This window comes from Danio rerio, chromosome 10 (genome assembly GCF_052040795.2).
Source record: "Danio rerio strain M-AB ecotype USA chromosome 10, GRCz13ab, whole genome shotgun sequence".
Taxonomy (NCBI): Eukaryota; Metazoa; Chordata; class Actinopteri; order Cypriniformes; family Danionidae; genus Danio; species Danio rerio.
In genome coordinates, this window is record NC_141030.1 from 48109689 (window position 1) to 48128551 (window position 18863).

The window sequence follows — 18863 nt, forward strand, 5'->3', positions numbered from 1 at the left end:
CTGCTTTACTCCTGCGCTCCAGCACAGCTCAGTGTTTCCCAGCGGACGGAGAGAGGCTTTGCGTCTGCGCTCAGATCAGAAGTAGGTCAGTGCAGGTTCCCCGGGGACACACGCTTTCTGTCCTCATCTGTAACTAAGATTATTCTGGAGAAGTGCAGATTTCCACTGCATTTCTGTTAAACTCCGAGATCTCCAATCTGAAGAGTGGATCACATCATGTTGAACAAGAGCTTTAGAAAGGCTGATGCTTGACTATCTTGCATCTGTTGAGGCTTGTTTATTTATATCCTGCGTACTGCACTTTTTAACAGTTCATATCAAGCTTTGAACAAAATAAAGAGTTTGTTTAATTAGCATTTACAGGATAGTTAAATATAGCCATTAGAATTAAAGCCAAATAAAGCCTCATTCACACTGCGGGCGACTCACAGTGGCAAAGCGCCAATCAACCATTCATTTCAATGGAGAGTGAGTGACTTCTGGCGACCTCCATCTGCGCAAGCAACCGTTGGCGATCAGGTGGGCGTGTCCAAGTTAAGAATCCTTCAACTTTATGCAAATGAAGAGCGACTTTCTTGAGCGACAGCCAATAGGAGCGCCAGCAGAGCTCTCATGATCCTCTCTCAGCTCACTCAGAGGCCAGTTGTATTCTCTGTGCTGTAGACCTACACGGGTCTGGTCTGCAAAGTCGCTGCTAGTGTGAATGAAGCAAAAGAGTTCATTCATTTATTTGTTTAAATCTTCTATATTGCACTTTTAAGCTGTTCATTTCAAGCTTTGAACAAGGCAAGGATTTTGTTTAATTAATATTCATAAGATAGTCAAATATAGCATTACAAAATAATAGTTTATTAATTTATTTCCTGTATATTACACTTTTTAACTGTTTATTTCAAGCTTTGAGCAAGACAGAGAACGTGGTTAAATAATATTTACAGGATAGTCAATGTAGCGTTACAAAATAATAGTTTTATTTATTTATTTATTTATTTATTTATATCTTGTATATTGAGCTTTTTAACAGTTCATTTCAAGCTTTGAGCAAAATATAAAAAATTAGTTTAACTCATATTCATCGGCTAGTCAAATGTAGCATTACAAAATGTATATATATATTTATAAATTAATTTATATCCTTTATGTTGTGCTTTTCAACTGTTCATTTCAAGCTTTGAGCAAAATAAGCAGTTTGTTTAATATTGACACGTTAGTCAAATATAGCATTTCAAAATAATAGTATGCATTTGATTTTTTTATTGTTTATTATTTGTGCTTTTTAACTGTTCATTTTAAGCTTTGAACAAAACAAGAATTTTGTTTTACCTAATATTTATAGGATAGTCAAATATAGTATTACAAGATAATTATTTATTTATTATACTGTATATTGAGCTATTTAACTCTTTAACTGACAATAGATAAATATAAAGATATAATACAAAATAGATAAAATAGAGCAAAACATTTATTTAATTAGTATTCACTGCATAATCACAAAAAACAATTACAAAATATTACATTTTTTTTGTTTTATTTATTTATTTGTTTTGGCTTTGTGAAATAATTATATTTGGTCTTTTACTGATTGATTGATTGATTGATTGATTTACTTGCAGTATTATGTATATCATATCTGTTCCTAATCAAAGAAATGAAATTGTTTTTGTTTAAATTTCATTAACTGATTAGGAACTGACACGATAGATTAATACAAATGTTTGACTGCAAAAACATGGGCTCATAAAGATCTGAACTTTGGTTAATTGTTTTCATTTTAATTGTCTTCTAAAAAATAATGTCCCATACATACACTAATGCATTTCAAATGCAAATATTTTTTGTTTACCATCTATTTGAATTAATGTACTATTATTGATATTCCCAATGTCTTTTACAGTGAACAAAACACTGTCAGACAAATCACTGGAGATCTTGAGTGTGGTGTAAAATCAAGCAGTCTGAGTGCAGTAAGTGTTTAAAGGGCAGATGATTGTACAGAAGTGATTTCAGGAATCAGGTATCAGTGACATGAGATCTGCGGCTGCTGTTCCTCATTGAGTAGAAGCTTGTGATCTGTGTTTTTGCTCCCCGTATTCCCACAAAACCACTAGCAGTGTAAGTGACACAAGCTGTGTTTCCATCCATCTATTTTCATGCACATTTTGATGCTGAATAGGAAAAACTTTTTTATCTGATGCTCATAAACAGATGTATTGAGTAAAGCCTGTTCTTCATCAGTATCTGCGCTTCAGTCGACTGTTTTTGACAGATGCTGATCAGATATAAATGTGTGTGTGTGAGGTTGTTTGCGTCAGTAATGTTGGTCTGCAGATCTCCATGTCTCCAGCTCTCCATTGTTGCAGATGTGAAGTGTTGTTGTGCTGATTGTAAAAGGCCTCAGCTCTCCATCAGTCCATCATCACAGTGCTTCAGTATTATTATTCTTCTGTTATGTTAGCATGTTCTGCTTGTTTCTGATTGTACTGAAAGCCAATTTATTGACGTGTTTTATGCAGTATGCAGATACTTCACATTTATGCATTATAAATTCACATCTAAGGATGGAAGTATAGCATATAATATAACAAAATAAGAACAACAGGACATTTTCCCCTTTAAATGACTGAATTCTGCTTATTTTATAGGGGGGTGTAAACTTATGCACACTTCTTTTTCATTACCTAATTTGGAAACACGTCTAATTAGACTTAAAGTGAGCATCTTACACATGCACCCCGACTCTCATCAACGAACGCACCAATTTCTGATCCAATCAGAGCATCTGATAACAAGAAAAGAGCTGAGAGAAGCCCGTGATGACTTTTATCTTGTGAGAAATGGCCTGCATTGAAGATAATCATTTCTTTACAGCATTAACTGCACTTATATATGCATAAACTTTTTATTATTCTTTTAGAAGCATGCATTGTGTTTTGTCTTCATCTTCTGAGGTGCAACTCATTTATTAGAGAAGGAAAAACACCACAGTGGCAAATCCCATCACATCAAACTGCACTTCTCCAGCTGATATTTGCTCCAGTTTATTAGGAAGTGATGATTTTGATACTCATTCACTGTAATTTCTGCTTTATTTACTGTTTTATGCTGTTTATATTGCAAGTCTAATTTACGTCTTTGGATGGAAACACAGCTACAGACAGAAGCGTAAAACCTCTAGCTTAGGCTAAATCCCACTTAGCGTAGCGAAGTCTATCAGAAGACTCATAAAGGGATGTGCTGATTATCCTTTTGTCCCTCCAGCAAAACCTGCTGACCATGGAGCATATCGTGACGGTGGAGGAGACGCAGATCAAGGACAAGAAGTGCATCCTGCTGAGGGTTAAAGGAGGGAAGCAGTTCGTCCTGCAGTGTGAGGTGGGAAACCTTCAGACGCATCGCTATAATGCTTTAAGAAACCTTATCATGTCCTTCTGTTCTCAGTGTCGACTGTAGAATTCTCCACTTGTCTGTTGGCTTGTTAGTCGTGACATATGGATTAATACTAGGGATGTCATGATCAGGTTTTTGTTTTGCTTTCGAGTCGGAGTCATTTGATTTTGAGTACCTACCGAAACCCGATCCTGACCTGACCCTGGTCCTGACCGATAACCGACATTAAGACCTGGATGACAAAAAACTCTCTGCAACTAAATGAAAATAATACAGAAGTGTTATTATTAGGTCCCGCTGCTGCCAACTATTGAATTAAAACTCAGCTAGTCTTCCTACATAACAATCTGCACAATCACGGCAAGAATCTCGGAGGTATCTTTGATCCACTCTTGCAGTTTGATAAACTGCAATAATTTTAATTGATGATACACTTTCTTTTAGTACTCACATTCAGCAATTGGTGAAAAAATTAAAAGTTATTTTAGGCTTCTATTTTAGAATTAAGAACCGCCTTTCTTTTGGTGCTAAAAAGAAGATGTTTGAGGCAACATTCATCTCGACATTGGACTACGGTGATGTAATCTATATGCATGCTTCGTCTCAATGTCTGAATGCATTGGATACTGTTTACCATGGTGCACTAAGATTTATAACTAATTTTAAATCCCTTACTCATCATTGTGTGCTGTATACTAGGGTAGGTTGGTCTGCTTTGTCCATTCGTAGGCTAAAGCATTTTCATATTGTTGTTTACAAATCTATACTGGGTTTCCTCCCATCATATCTCCAGAATTCTATTTGTAAAAAGCCTGTTCTTAACTATGGTCTTCGCTCACAGGATATTCATTTACTCTCTGTCCCTAAAGTGCGGACTGAGATGGGGAAAAAAGGCTTTTAAGTACGCAGCAGCTTCTGCTTGGAATAATCTGCAAACACAGTTGCAGTTTAAAGACTTGATTTCACTACATGCTTTTAAAAAGACTATAAAAGTTTTAGAAGTTGGAACAGGTTTGTAGATGTTTTGAATAGTTGTCAGTGTGATTCATATTAACTGTAAATAGTTTTTTATTTGTTGTCTGTTGAACTATGTGACTTGTGTACTGCCTAATCTTGGCCAGGACTTTCTTGTAAAAGAGATTTTTAATCTCAATGTGTCTTTCCTGGTAAAATAAAGGTTATAATAATAATAATAAACATGTAAATGCAGTTGTGAAGAGCAGCTTAGATTGGTGGCAAAAGTTAAACCGTTTCTGGTAACACTTTACAATAAGGTTCATTAGTTAATGCATTTACTAACATGAACTAATCATGAACAACGCATGTACAGCATTTATTAATCATAACTGAACATTTACTAATGCATTATTAACATCCAAGTCCATGCTTGTTAACATTAGTTAATGGACCATGAGTTATCATGAACTAACAATGAACTACTGTATTTTCATTAACTAACGTTAACTAACATAAACAAATACTGTAGTAAATTAATTGTTCAATGTTTGTTCATGTTAGTAAATGCATTAATTAACATTAACTAATGAACCTTATTGTAAAGTGTGACCCTGTTCATAACACATGCTTTAATGTCCTCTGGGTTAGACTACTGCAACTCCTTGTACATTGGTCTACCTCAGTCAACACTCTCTAGGTTATATTTGGTCCAAAATGCAGAAGATTAATTATAGCAACTAAGAAAAGAGATCATACAGTTGAATTCAGAATTATTAGCCCCCCTGAATTATTAGCCCCCTTGTTTATTTTTTCCTCAATTTCTGTTTAGTGAAAATATTTTTTCTACACAATTCTAAGCATAATAGTTTTAATAACTCATCTCTAATAACTGATTTATTTTATCTTTGTCATGATGACAGTAAATCATATTAGACTAGATATTCTTCACGACACTTCTATACAGCTTCAAGTGACATTTAAAGGCTTCACTAGGTTAATTAGGGTAACTAAGCAGGTTAGGGTAATTAGGTAAGTTAGTCTACAGAACAAACCATTTTCATACAATATCAGAAAAAAATAGCTTAAGGGGGCTAATAATTTTGATCTTAAAATGGTGTTTAAAAAATTTAAAACTGCTTTTATTCTAGCCGAAATAAAACAAATAAGACTTTCTACAGAAGAAAAAATATTATCAGACATACTGTGAAAATTTCTTGACTCTGTTCAACATCATTTGGAAAATATTTTTTTAAAGAGAAAAAAAAAATTAACAGGGGTGTGAATAATTCTGACGTCAGCTGTATCTCCCCTGTCCTCGCCTCATTGCAGTGGCTTCCTATAAAATTCAGAGTTGATTTTAAAATCCTTCTTTTCACATTAAGTATTGCACAATTCTGCCCCGGCCTATGTCAGTGAGCGTATTAGGCCTTATACAGCTTGTAGAGCGCTAAGATCCCATGACCAGTTTCTTTTGTCTGTCCCTCGGTCTCGCTGCAAATCAAAAGGTGATCGAGCTCTCTGTGTAGCGGCCCCAAGGCTCTGGAACAATCTCCCTCTGAACATCAGGGTTTCCCTTTATTGGATGCTTTTAAATCTAATTTATAGATCTTATCTGTATTTTAGTATTACTTATTTCCTTTTCTTATATTTTTAATCGCAGTGTTTTAGGGTGCGTTCACACCTGCCTTATTTAGTTGGATTGAATCGCACTAGAGTTCGTTTTCTGTTTTGGTGCGTTGTCGTTTGGGCAGGTGAGAATATAGCAATCGTACTCGAGTGTGCACTAAATAAGCATTCCGAGACCTGCTTGAAGAGGTGCTCTCGGTGCGCTTTCAAATGAACTCTGGATCATTCGTTTGTGGTGAGAATATGATCCGTACTAAAACAGGTCCAACCGCAAAAAGTACTGCGCCTTTTGGACTAATCCAGTTGCCGTAGGCCGATGCGCTGTGCATTATGGGATATGAAGGAAAAATATTTGTTGACAGCGCTTTACAGAGAGAGGGGAAAACATTAGCTGATGGATCGTTGGTAATATTTCCGCAAGATGAGCATGTCGCAGTTTAGCTATTAATTCACGCCTCCTCCTGAAGTGACGAGCGATGCATTAAACACTGTTTTCCAGCCGCGGCCGCGCTTCATTCACGAAATGTAGAGTTTGTCTAAAGCAGGGATATAATCAGTCAGCGCAGTCATCCATCCAGAGTAAAAACGACATGTTGTGTCTGCCGGTTTGTTTACCTGCGGGAGTTCATTCGCATTTTCCCGCACGTGAATTCTGGCCAATCAATAAGCAGTTTAGGAAATGTGTTCAACAACATCTGGCCAATGAGAGATGTGGATTTTGTCAGATGACTGCATTTTGGTTCATTTCAATTGGTTCGGACCAAAGCCAGCAGTGTGGTGTGAAAACGACCCAAAGACGGCAGAAGATGCGACAATGCATCATTGGTACAGACCAAATGAAGCGAACTACAGATGTGAAAGCACCCTTATTTTATTTATTTTATTTTATTGTAAAGCACTTTGGATCAACTACGGTTGTGTGAAATTGAGCTCTATTAATAAAGTTTGCCTTGCTGATCCGATACTTCTATAATACATAAAATAAAATAATGAAGAGGGAAGAAAATCATGAACTAGAAGTTCTTATATGCTGTTGCTAAATCTTGGATAGGCAACAAGACTTTGTCAGGTAGTGCATGTTATAGAGAGTGTTGGGGAAAGTTGCTAGAAAGTAATGCAGTACAATCTTGAGTTGCTCCTTAAAATATAACTAACTGTGTCACCCCCAAAACTGATCATGAGTGCTGAAAATAAATCTAATAAATCAGCTCAGAGTGCACAGCTAATGCTCTTCCTCTTCTCCAGAGCGACCCAGAGTTCGTCCAGTGGAAGAAGGAGCTGACCGAAGCGTTCACCGAGGCCCAGAAGCTGCTGCGTCGAGCTCCTAAAGTCATCGGCAAGGGCAGAACTAACGTGGTGGAGCTCTCCAAACCTCCGCTCACACACCGCAACAGCAACGGCCTGTGATCCGCTTCTCCTGCACCTGATCCACTCTTCATCCTCACACACACACACTTACACACACGCACACACACACACACACTTGCTTGTCCAATCCGGAAGCTTCTGCTGGATTGTGCCCTGCTGTTCCTCAATAGTTTGTGAATTAAATGCGCACACGCACTCGCAGACACGGATAATGATCATCAGCGGTGCAGGCTGGGAAACTGCACTCGTTTCTCCTCCAATCTTCTCCTGGCATGCTCAGACATGAAAAAAAGTGGCTAACTTTAATCCTCCATAAGCGGCAGATCGACTGTATGAACACCTCTGCTGCGGGAAACAGAAGCCGAGAGAGCTCTGATCCAGTGGATGGAGATGTATGACTGATATTTCTCCTGTCGTTCTTCAAGGAAACGCTGTTGACCGCCATTCCTGAAGCGCGCACACTGCACCACTGTCTGTCAACGATGTGGCGTACGGCATGCATGTTTCATGCTAGCGGATGCAGATTTGTGAAGTGTCATGGCATCGACCTCCATACTTACACTGCAACAAATGCTTTCAGTAACACTTGATAATATCTGCACAACGTGAGCCATTTATTAAGCATTAGCATCTAGTGAATTCATCCTCTGTTCAGCATTAACTCTACATTAATAAGCGTTAGTCAGCAGTTTATAACTGCACACACAAATGCTGGATTCTTGACTTATAACTACATTTATAATGTGCTTAATACTTTCATACTTTAATGATTTAATTTCATGAATAAATTAACTACTGCATTATTTATAAATGATTAATAAACTATTCAAATTAACATTTTTAATTCTCATTAATCAGGCTTACACTATAATAGTTAATGTATATGTTAATAAATGCTTTATTAACTCAACTTCATCCAATTTTGTGGACTAATCTAAAGTGAGGACTGTTTATACCTTATCAATGACAGTTAACGACTCGGTTAATTTCTAAACAGAAGAAAATAGCTCAAACGACATTATTCATACCTGAAAAATAAACCTCTGCAACCCTGTCTAACATGAAATGACTGTAGAGTTTAAAGATTGCATCTTATTATAGTGTTAAATGATTATCTTGTTGTTGTTTTATCAAATCTGATGTGGTATTTCGACACTCCTGTTATTCAGCAATGTTTAAACTTTACTGTTGCTTAACTTTTTAGATAAGATTGCAAAGATTCTAGTTTATATGATACCGAGCCTTTAATTGTCATTGATGAGGGATTTATAAAGCATAACTACTCCTCACTTTAGATTAGCTCTGCATGAAGTTGACTTGTTAAGCTTTTATTAGTCACCTTTACTATATGCCTGAATAATAAGCTATAGAAACGTTGATTTCAATAGTTTATTAATCATTTACTAACTCATTCTGAACCATCTTAAAACCCTCAGCTACTTTTAAATATAGCTAGTTTGTAAATAAATTTAATGAAAATAAATCATTAAAGTATGAAAGTACAAGTATTAAGCACATTATAAATGTAATTATAAGTCAAGAATCCAGCATTTGTATGTGCAGTTATAAACTGCTGACTAACGCTTATTAATGTTGAGTTAATGCTGAACAGATGATGAATTCACTAGATGCTAATGCTTAATAAATGGCTGACAGTGTGCAGATATTATCAAGTGTTACCCTTATTTGAGAGTTTCTGATCTAAACATTGTTAAATCAAGAAGCTTTTAACAGACGAGTAAAAAGTGCAGTTTTGTTTTCAGAATTTAGTCCAAGTTAAGTGAGATCTTTCCTTAATAAACCTTAAATAATACGCCTGTACTTCCAACTGAAATCAGGATTATTCTGCTTCCCCCATTGGCAGATCATTCAGCTTGTTTTAAGGAAATAAAACTCTGCTGTTACTCTTCCAGCAAAAGCTTCTTGATTTGGGGATATTTCAGATCAGAAACGGCGAGTGTTTTAAGTAAGACAGCATTTGTGTGTACAGACTTTGAGACGTCCCGAGTTGTTGGATTGACTGCGTTAGCGAGAGCTGCGAGTGTTGTGTGCATCAAGACTCCGTATAGTGTACAAACACCACATAGGGAGCGATTTCTTTCAGTCCTTTTGATTTAGTTTTGGTGCTCAGCCCCGGTATACACCACGTTTTGGTTGGGTTGCTGCGATGCAAGATGATGTTGTTGTTGGGGAGAAGTTTTCTTTTTGGCCTTGAATGTATTTTTCATTTCTCTTCTCGCTTATTTTCGTTCGTTCGTTCGTTCGTTGGAGGTGATTTACGCTGCTTGATACGATGGGAAGGACTTTGAGAGGGGGGCAGGACGTTTACCCCCTTTGTTTTTAAACTCCTTCCACTTGAAGTGCAAAAAGTGCCAATGAAATAAACCTTTGAGAACTCCTGCCGTTTGCGGAGGGAGATGTGTCGGATACCGAACCTCCATGCATGATGTCTCGGTTTGAGGGACCAGGAGGAAAGAGCAGCAGCAGAACAGCATCCCTGGAGTCTTGTATCTGACTGTACATATGAATCTTTCTCTGTGCATCTACAGTATAATCCTCTTGACAATGTTTGCATATATGGCGAATCTCTCTGTCTCTGCCTGTCTGTGTTAGTCTCTGTGGCGGGGGGGTTTCGGGGCGGGGGGGTCGGTTAAATCCTCAGGCTGACAGACGGAGGAGTGTGTGTTTTTGCGTGTGAGAGAATGCTGAGTTGTTTGGGTGGTTTATCTCATAATGAGGTGCGAGATGATGGAGGTCTTCTTGTCCATCCGTAAGGCGTTCGCGAAACTGTTTGTCGCAAGGCTTGAGTTGAATATAGTTTCCATTTTTCTATTGTCGGTCTCGAATGCAGATTCGTTTTGTTTTGGAGTGTGTGTTTTGAATGGAAACGGAGGCATGAGTTGATTTTCTTTATGTATATTCAGGTTTTCGTTTGATGCAGTGATTCTTTTTCCTCCTATGCCATGCAAATATTGCCGGGTTTTAGGAGTGGGATCAGTTTTTGTAGCCTTTACGTGTGGGGAGGTGCCATCCTGAGCTTAGTTTTATTTCGAAACCAAAATGAAATCTCATCACTGCACTTTTTTCCTCCACGCTTCACGAGCTGATGAAAAATACACGTGCCAAACGACTGTAGGAGAATGAACCAATGAAAAGCTCCAGCCGGATGTCTCACATCGGTACGCGCGAGCGCCGGCGGCTTTTCGAGAAAGGGTACAAAACAAATGTGACCAAATTCAGGTGACGTGAGCGATTGAACGTCATTACCGCAACGCCTCGAGAGCTACTGAGCGGCGACAGGCCAGAAACTGCCTGCTTCTCCACAAGGGTGGCACCTCCAGGCCCAAATATCCATGTTTTATTCAGGGGTTTTTGTATTATGATTTTAATTTTGATTTTAACGGTAGCTTTTCGTTCAGTGTTTGCTTCATTCAATAGCTGGTGTGTGTGTCTGTTTTCCGTAACCGAACGCAGAAGAGGACGATAAATAGGAAGAAAAAAATAACTAACAAGTATATATATATATAAATATATATGTGTATATGAAATGAATACAAATGAGCTTAGGGTATTTAAAAAGATTTTACGACGTAGACACACACACACACACACAGGAGATGATTTGAGACTCTGGGTTCAGGGATGGGGTCGGATGTGAGTATTTGTGGTGAAGAATCCGCTCAGATCTTGCACATTAAAAGCGTTTAGATATTGTACCTACGAGTTCCAGATTATTATTTTTGTTGGTTTAATACGGCTCTCTTTCATATTTATTGTCTGTTCGGGGAGTAGGCTAGTCCCTGTGTGCGTGGGTTTATGGGACACGGAGTTTTCCGGGCGATCACGCTCAGCCCGAACTCTTTTTCATGTGCCACAAAACAAACGCAGATACTACTGTCTGGGGTTATTACCATTACGGCTATGATGATGATGATGATGATAATATTATTCAATGAATGATAATTGTTACTACAATTATTTTCTTTGGTTTTCGTTTTTCAGAACAGCTAGGAAACGTGTGTGTTGGACTGCTTATAAAACAGTTCAGAAATAAAAGCCCCTTTTTCGTGTTGCCGTGTCTGTGGTCTCCGTCTGTTCCACATTCATTCTGTTCTGGACATGCGACGGGTCGAAACCCACTTTACAATGCTGTTTTCATTACTTCAAGTTTGTGCTTTGTTTCTAGTCTAATTATCTAAAGAAATTAAGACAGGGATAACCAAACTTGTTCCTGGAGGGCCGGTGTCCTGCAGATTTTCACTCCAACCCTAATCAAACACACCCGAACAAGCAAATCAAGCTCTTACTAGGTATACTAGAAACATCCAGGCAGGTGTGCTGAGGCAAGTTGGAGCAAAACCCTGCAGGGACACCGGCCCTCCAGGGCCAAAATTGGTGACCCCTGAATTAAACCAAGAAGCATTTTCTAGATGTGTTCAATTGTTTTCAGCAAGTTTTTCCTCAAAACAAGCTCAATAATCTGCTAATGGGGGGGGGGGGGGGGGGGGGGGGGGTAAAGGGATATGAACTTATTTTTGGGTTGAAAGTACTGCACTCACTGGCCACTTTATTAGGTACACCTTACTAGCACCAGTTTGGACCCCCTCTTGCCTCTTTAATCCTTCGTGGTATAGATTGAACAAGCTACTGGAAATATTCCTCAGAGATTTTGCTCCATATTGTCATGATAGCATCACACAGTTGCTGCAGATTTGTCGACTGCACATCCATGATGCCAATCTCCCGTTCCACCACATCCCAAAGCTGCTCTATTGGATTGATATCTGGGGACTGTGGAGGCCATTTGAGCAAAGTGAACTCATCGTCATGTTCAAGACACCAGTCTGAGATGATTGAGCTTTATGACATGCTGCGTTATCCTGCTGGAAGTAGCCATCAGAAGATGGAAACACTGAGCTCATAAAGGGATGGACATGGTCAGCAGCAATACTCAGGTAGGCTGTGGCGTTGATGCTCAATTGGTACTAATGGACCCAAAGAAAATCTCCCCCACACCATTACACCACCACTGATACCGCTGATACAAGGCAGGATGATCCATGCTTTCGTGTTGTTGAGCCCTGTCCCATTGGCAGATTATTTGGCATATTTTACAGAAATACTCATTTTTTGACTCATTATTTCTGAAAACACCACTGGAGTTTTACTCGTCTTCTGTAATGTGTTTGGCGGATGCGGTTACAGTATTTGTTTTCATTTATGCATGTGGTGGACACATCTACAGTAGACGGAGTGACTTGCATTGCAGCTTCATCAGGGCTTCAGGAATTTTATCTGTGATTCGCAAGCAAACATCTTCATAACTTTCAGCAGAAATGTAATCAGCTTCATCTGCTGATCTTTTTTTTTTTTTAGATCTAATCCTCTTCTGTAAACAAACATATAAGTAAGTTTCTATTTTCTAATAACAACAAAAAAAGCTCTATTTCTGATTTATTTTTGAAAATAACCTGGGCGGCTTCAGTTTTACTTACAGACCAAAATAATTCAATAGCATTTTTATTAAAAACAATAATGAATAAAGAGAGGAATAATTCATGTTTATGCAGTTCATTTTAAAATATTATGTTGGAAACACGATGTTTCCTTTTTTTTTCCTCTCTTGAAAGTTTCTATTTCACAATGCTGATTGTATTAATTGTTTGATTTCTGCAGTTCTCAGTTTGTATCTGGCTGTGTCGACTTTTTCTTTTAAATTTTGACCAAAAAAAAGCCAAATGCAAGTTTATTAACTCCATTTCAAGACGACAAACTGACAAATCTGAGTTTTCTTCCTTAAAATTTAACCGTTTATATCCTAAAATTGAGTATTTATCTTGAGAAATCATGAAAAATAATCACAAAGTCAAACTGTAAGAATGGCTTCGTTGAGCAGGGGTGCCCAAACTTTAACTTATGAAGGACTAAAAACCAAACTTGATTGAGGACGCCAAAGGGAAATATAGTAAACTGTATTACATTAAAGCTGCCATCAGTAATTAATTAATCCTAATTTATTTTCCTAATATTAAAAACTAGAAAACTTTATTTTATATAAACTCCTGCGGCATAATTAAAAAAATTAAAAATATAATGAACTTATTACAGTACAAACAAAATGCTCTCAGTTATCCCACAATGCTGATTAGCTACACAAGTCAAGCGTTTGCATATGATACTCTGTGCACTGTCCTCTATTCGTCAAGGGACAGTATTTATATTTTTAACAATCTGTTTTCTTTACAACATTTCATTTGAAACGTTTCATTTCAGTTTGCTTTTTTATAGCTCAACTATGAAACAAACAGAAAAAGGTCACATTAAATTCAAACGATGATCTCTGTTAAAGGATTCTCCGCAATGCTCACCATCTATTCTCCTGTTTTCAGATGGGATGGGGGGCCAACTTTGGCCTGCTTACCTTAGTTTGGACATCTCTGAGTTAAACAAAGACTCAAGAAAGAATTTCTCACTGGATTTTATAGGCAAATAGATTTGAGAATCATTAGCATGCCGATGGTAATTTATTCCATGACAATTAAAGCCTTTCCTGATGGAAGTAAGTAAAAGAAAAACAAAACCGGACCCAAGCTTAAGCCCTGAGGAACACCACATGTTAATGGCACAAAAAGATATGACAGCGTTTATTTAGCGACCACATTTTAATCAAAAATAACAGCAAGACATTTCACACAATTTTTTTCCTCAAATGGGATGGCGGTCCAAATCAAAGCCTACCACAGGCCAACTTTGGCTCGTGGGCCCTAGTTTGGACATCTGGGGTTGACAATATTGTGACTGAAGCGTCAAACAATCAGACTTTGATTGATGATTACCAAAACTTTTTTTTTTTACAGCAGATTTACTTGTCAAATTAATTGTTCATCTAAAAAAATAACACTATTTGCACTAGCAAAATAAACATTGTACTTGTTTATTTCACACTTTACATCTTTTGTCCATATTTGCCCCAATGTAGTGTTACAACAACCCTTAGGTCAATCAGTTTGAAACTCTAAAGCCTCATGTAAACGAGTAACTCTCCATATCTGAGACCAGTTCAGATTGACTGTGCATGTAAACAAACCCTGAAGTTTTACTTCTTAAAGGGACGGTTCACTTAAACAGATGAGTTCTGCCGTTTCCCCATTCTCCGCTTCCTCCAAACCTGGTCTACTGATGAACACAACAAGATGAACTGAAGAATGTTGGCAGGTTATTTGTATTTGTGACATGCACAGTATATGCAGTGAAATTATCCATGTGAGCAGTGTTGGGGAAAGTTACTTCTGAAAGTAATGCACAATATTGAGTTACTCTCCAAAAAAGTAACTAGTGGTGGTACTTAGTTAATTTTTGTGGTAAGTAATGCTTTGTTACTTTTGAGTTACGTTTGCATTGCATTCTCTGACCTGCTGAGGCTTGACCTGTTTTTGCAGGGTTTCTCTACTGTTTAACCTTCACTTACCTTAAAAAAGACACATGAAAATGAATGTAGGATGATGTTATCTTCAGAGAACTTCCCGACTCCAGAGCTCTGCAAACAGATTAATGACGGTTTAAAGCAATGTGTTCACTGCTTTTGTACTTTTTGTCTTATTAGTTGCAGTAAAATCTCTGTTCATTAGATAATCCTCTTTTCCTTTTCTTCAGTGTGTTTAAAATAATGAGAATATTTCCATCACAGGGCGATGCAGTGGCGCGGTAGGTAGTGCTGTCGCCTCACAGCAAGAAGGTCGCTGGTTCGAGCCTCGGCTCAGTTGGCGTTTCTGTGTGGAGTTTGCATGTTCTCCTTGCCTTCGCGCGGGTTTCCTCCGGTTTCCCCCACAGTCCAAACACATGCGGTACAGGTGCATTGGGTAGGCTAAATTGTCCGTAGTGTATGAGTGTGTGTGTGGATGTCTCCCAGAGATGGGTTGCAGCTGGAAGGGCATCCGCTGCGTAAAAACTTGCTGGATAAGTTGGCGGTTCATTCCACTGTGGCGACCCCGGATTAATAAAGGGACTAAGCAGACAAGAAAATGAATGAATGAATTTCCATCACAGTAATGTAAGGCTCTGCTATTTTCATTTCAGTTCCTGCATTCTCTCATTGCAGGCGAAATCAACATGACTGCCTTTATTTTAATTCAGCAGTTTATTTTTTAATAGTAAATTAACTAAACTAAAAAGTAACTTGAATATTATTACTTAATTTTGAATGTGCGTTACCTGTTACTTAGAATCCCAGAGATGGGTTGTGGCTGGAAGGGCATCCGCTGCGTAAAAACTTGCTGGATAAGTTGGCGGTTCATTCCGCTGTGGCTACCCTGGATTAATAAAGGGACTAAGCAGACAAGAAAATGAATGAATGTTACTTAGAAATGTAATATTATTGCTGACAAGTGGTGTTAGTGAGGCCAGCAGGGGGCGCTCAACCTGCCGTCTGTGTGGGTCCTAATGCCCCAGTATAGCGAAGGGGACTCTATACTGCTCAGTGAGCTCCGTCTTTCAGATGAGACGTTAAACCGAGGTCCTGACTCTCTGTGGTCGTTAAAAATCCCAGGATGTCCTTGGAAAAAGAGTAGGGGTTTAACCCCGGCATCCTGGCCAAATCTGCCCACTGGCCTCTGTCCATCATGACCTCCTAACCCTCCCCATATCATAATTGGATGCTGCATAATGGCGCTGGATGAGGAGATTCCCACGATGTGTAAAGCGCTTTGAGTGTATTATAAATGTAAGGAATTATTTAATTATTGTCATCATTACATTACTCATGTTACTTGTAATGTGTTACCCCCAACACTCAGTATGACCTTAAAAAAACGAAATAATCAGACTCTAAATTATTGAAAATGACAAGGAGCAAAAGCACACAGAATTAGACATGCAAATAGAAGTTAAAGCTATAGAAAATAGGTAAATAACCTTAGATATGGAGAACATATATATAAATATATATATAAGAAGCTATACCAAGAAAAGAAAACGTAAAGTGGGTCTAACAAAGTGCCTGATGCATATACAGTTGAGGGCAAAAGTATTCACCCCCTTGCGACATATTTATTCATTTTCAAATATTTCCCAGATGATGTTGAACAGATTCGGGAATTGTTCACAGTATTTCCTCTAATATTTTTTTTTCTTCTGGAGAAATCCTTATTAGTTTTATTTTGGCTAGAATTTATAATAGTTTTAAAGCCATTTAAAGCTCAATATTATTCGCCCCTTCAGCAATACTAGTGTTGGATTGTCTCCAGAACAAACCACTTTTATACAATGACTTGCCTAATTACCCTAACTTTACCCTAATTACCCTAGTGAAGCCTTTAAATGTCACTTTAAGCTGAATACTAGTGTCTTGAAGAAGATCTAGGCTAATATTATGTGCTGTCATCATGACAAAGAGAAAATAAATCAGTGATTGGAAGTTTGATTTAGCAGAAGATCATCAAGAAGGCTGAAGATTAACGTTGTAATGCACAGATTTTAAGATGCGGACGCTTGTCTGAGATATTCAGCTTCATCATCTGGCCTGTTTTATAAAGTGCATCATCATCATCATCATCATCATCATCACCCGGTGTCCGGCGGCGAATCCTCAGCAAGATGAAGATGACTGTGAAGATCAGCTCTAATTCTCCCCGACAGCTTCACCTCCACAGCTGAGTCTGTCCGTCACACACACACACACACACACACACACACACACACACACTGCGCTTTTTTCAGCTGATGCCAACACAGATCTATATCCAGATCCATTTCCAGGTTCACTGCTTTATCCTGGATCATCGTCTGCCATTGGGTATACTGTTAAAATTGATCGTTTACAGCAAGGTTAAAGGCACAGTTCACACAATCATGAAGATGTGTCGTTTATTCAATCCTGATAGAGTTTCTGTCTGCTGTCGAACACAAACGAAGATATTCTGAAGAACGCTGGAAGAAACCTGCTGTATGTTTACATCTGAAGATGCAAATCAGAGCAAAACATTAGAGTATAGCGTAAACATCAGAGAATAAAGCAGCAGTTTATTCAATAAGAGCGCAAATGAGAACAAACAGTCACGTCCTGATCAACCGGAGCACATACTGATCAGAGAAATGGAGTTTAGTTTTGTTGGAGAAGCCACTGCGGTGTTTTTTCGTGTAATGTAATGTGTATATTTTACATACAGCAGCACATTTGTGTATGGTCATGGGATTGGATTTGGATTAGGAGATCATGATGGGTAAGGGCTGATGGGGGTAATTTACACCTCTACTCTGTACCAGAAGTGCCATGGGATTATTAATGAGCAAACAGAGTCAAGATCTCAGTTTAACATCTTATCTGAAAGACGGCGCTCACTTACAGTATACAGTCCCCTTCACTATACTGGGGCGTTAGGACTCACATAGACCACAGGTTAAGCGGCTCCTGCTGGCCCAAACTAACACTTTCAAGAGCAACCTAGAGTTCCCATGTGGTCTCCCATCCAGACACTGACCAGGCTCAGCCCTGCTTAGCTTCATTGAGTGAACGCTCTTGGGCAGCTGTGGCCGTATCAACATCTCTAATTAATGAGTTTTGCCTCAGAAGACGATGATGAAAACGCAAGGAGCGCAATACGCTGGCTTTTGGAGACACTCAAGACCGTTCTGGAGGTAATAATTGATTTAATAATTCACATTTGAACACAGAGGAGTCCAAACAGTGCCTTTACTGTTTGTGTGCATTGACATGTGTACTGTTCTGTGTCTGTTTGTTTTTTTTTAACAAAATAATGAGTGTAAAATGGTTTATAGATCAAAAAATTCTGATTCATCTGCTGATCACAATTTGCCCCCAATATTCATGTTAATGACCATACTTAGGCCCAGGGCTGGACATTAACACCCGCCAAATGGAGTAAGGTGAAGCTGCAGGCCCAACTGCAGGCTCAGACCTGCTCGCACAGACCTATCGTTTTCTCAGACAGCGCCACCTGCTGTTGGGTTTGTTGAAGCGGCCGTTGCGGAGACCCAACTGCACACTCTGACAAACTTTCTAACAAGTAGCAACATCAGACATGCCAGTAAGGTCATTGATTATTAAAGCGATTCCTGAAAATGACCAGGTTTTATGGCATAAATGGTGTAAAACATTACGCTAACAAACAATTACTTCAGTGTTTGATTTGATCAAAATTAGTGTCAAAAGAGCTTATTAGGCTGGTTCAAGCTGTTTTTTTTTTCAGTAGGGATATATTAGACTTGTGTTACCATAGCAACAATAGTAATACAACAATAGATTAATTGAATTACTTTACTGTACTTGACTAGTGCAGTTGAATGACTTTTGTGCTGGGAGCACTGTCCAAATATGGTGGTGGTGTTGACGCATGCTCAGGGTCTGTATGCGATATTTACTGTATCTATGGTGAATGCTTATAGCAGTAAGTACAGCTTAATGTTTTTACATTGTTGTTACACTATTTCAACCATATTTTGACATTTTATAAGACGCTTTTTAATGATTCAACCTATAGAATATTTCAATGTGGTCATGTCTTGTC

General features: G+C 38.3%; 1 protein-coding gene across 6 annotated transcripts in view; it reads left to right on the forward strand.

Moving 5' to 3' along the window:
• The window catches only part of grk3 (G protein-coupled receptor kinase 3), a 146470-nt gene extending 135057 nt beyond the window's left edge, over positions 1–11413 (forward strand). For 2 of the 6 annotated variants that reach the window (XR_015500516.1, XR_015500518.1), the window contains 3 exons: positions 3262–3375; positions 7219–7868; positions 9005–11413. Coding sequence is in view for 2 of the 6 variants with exons in the window: in XM_087269696.1 (XP_087125822.1) it covers positions 3262–3375; positions 7219–7380 (276 nt within the window). In the remaining 4 variants the exon portion in view is untranslated. 6 annotated transcript variants of the gene reach the window in all.
• Positions 11414–18863: the final 7450 nt, after the last annotated feature.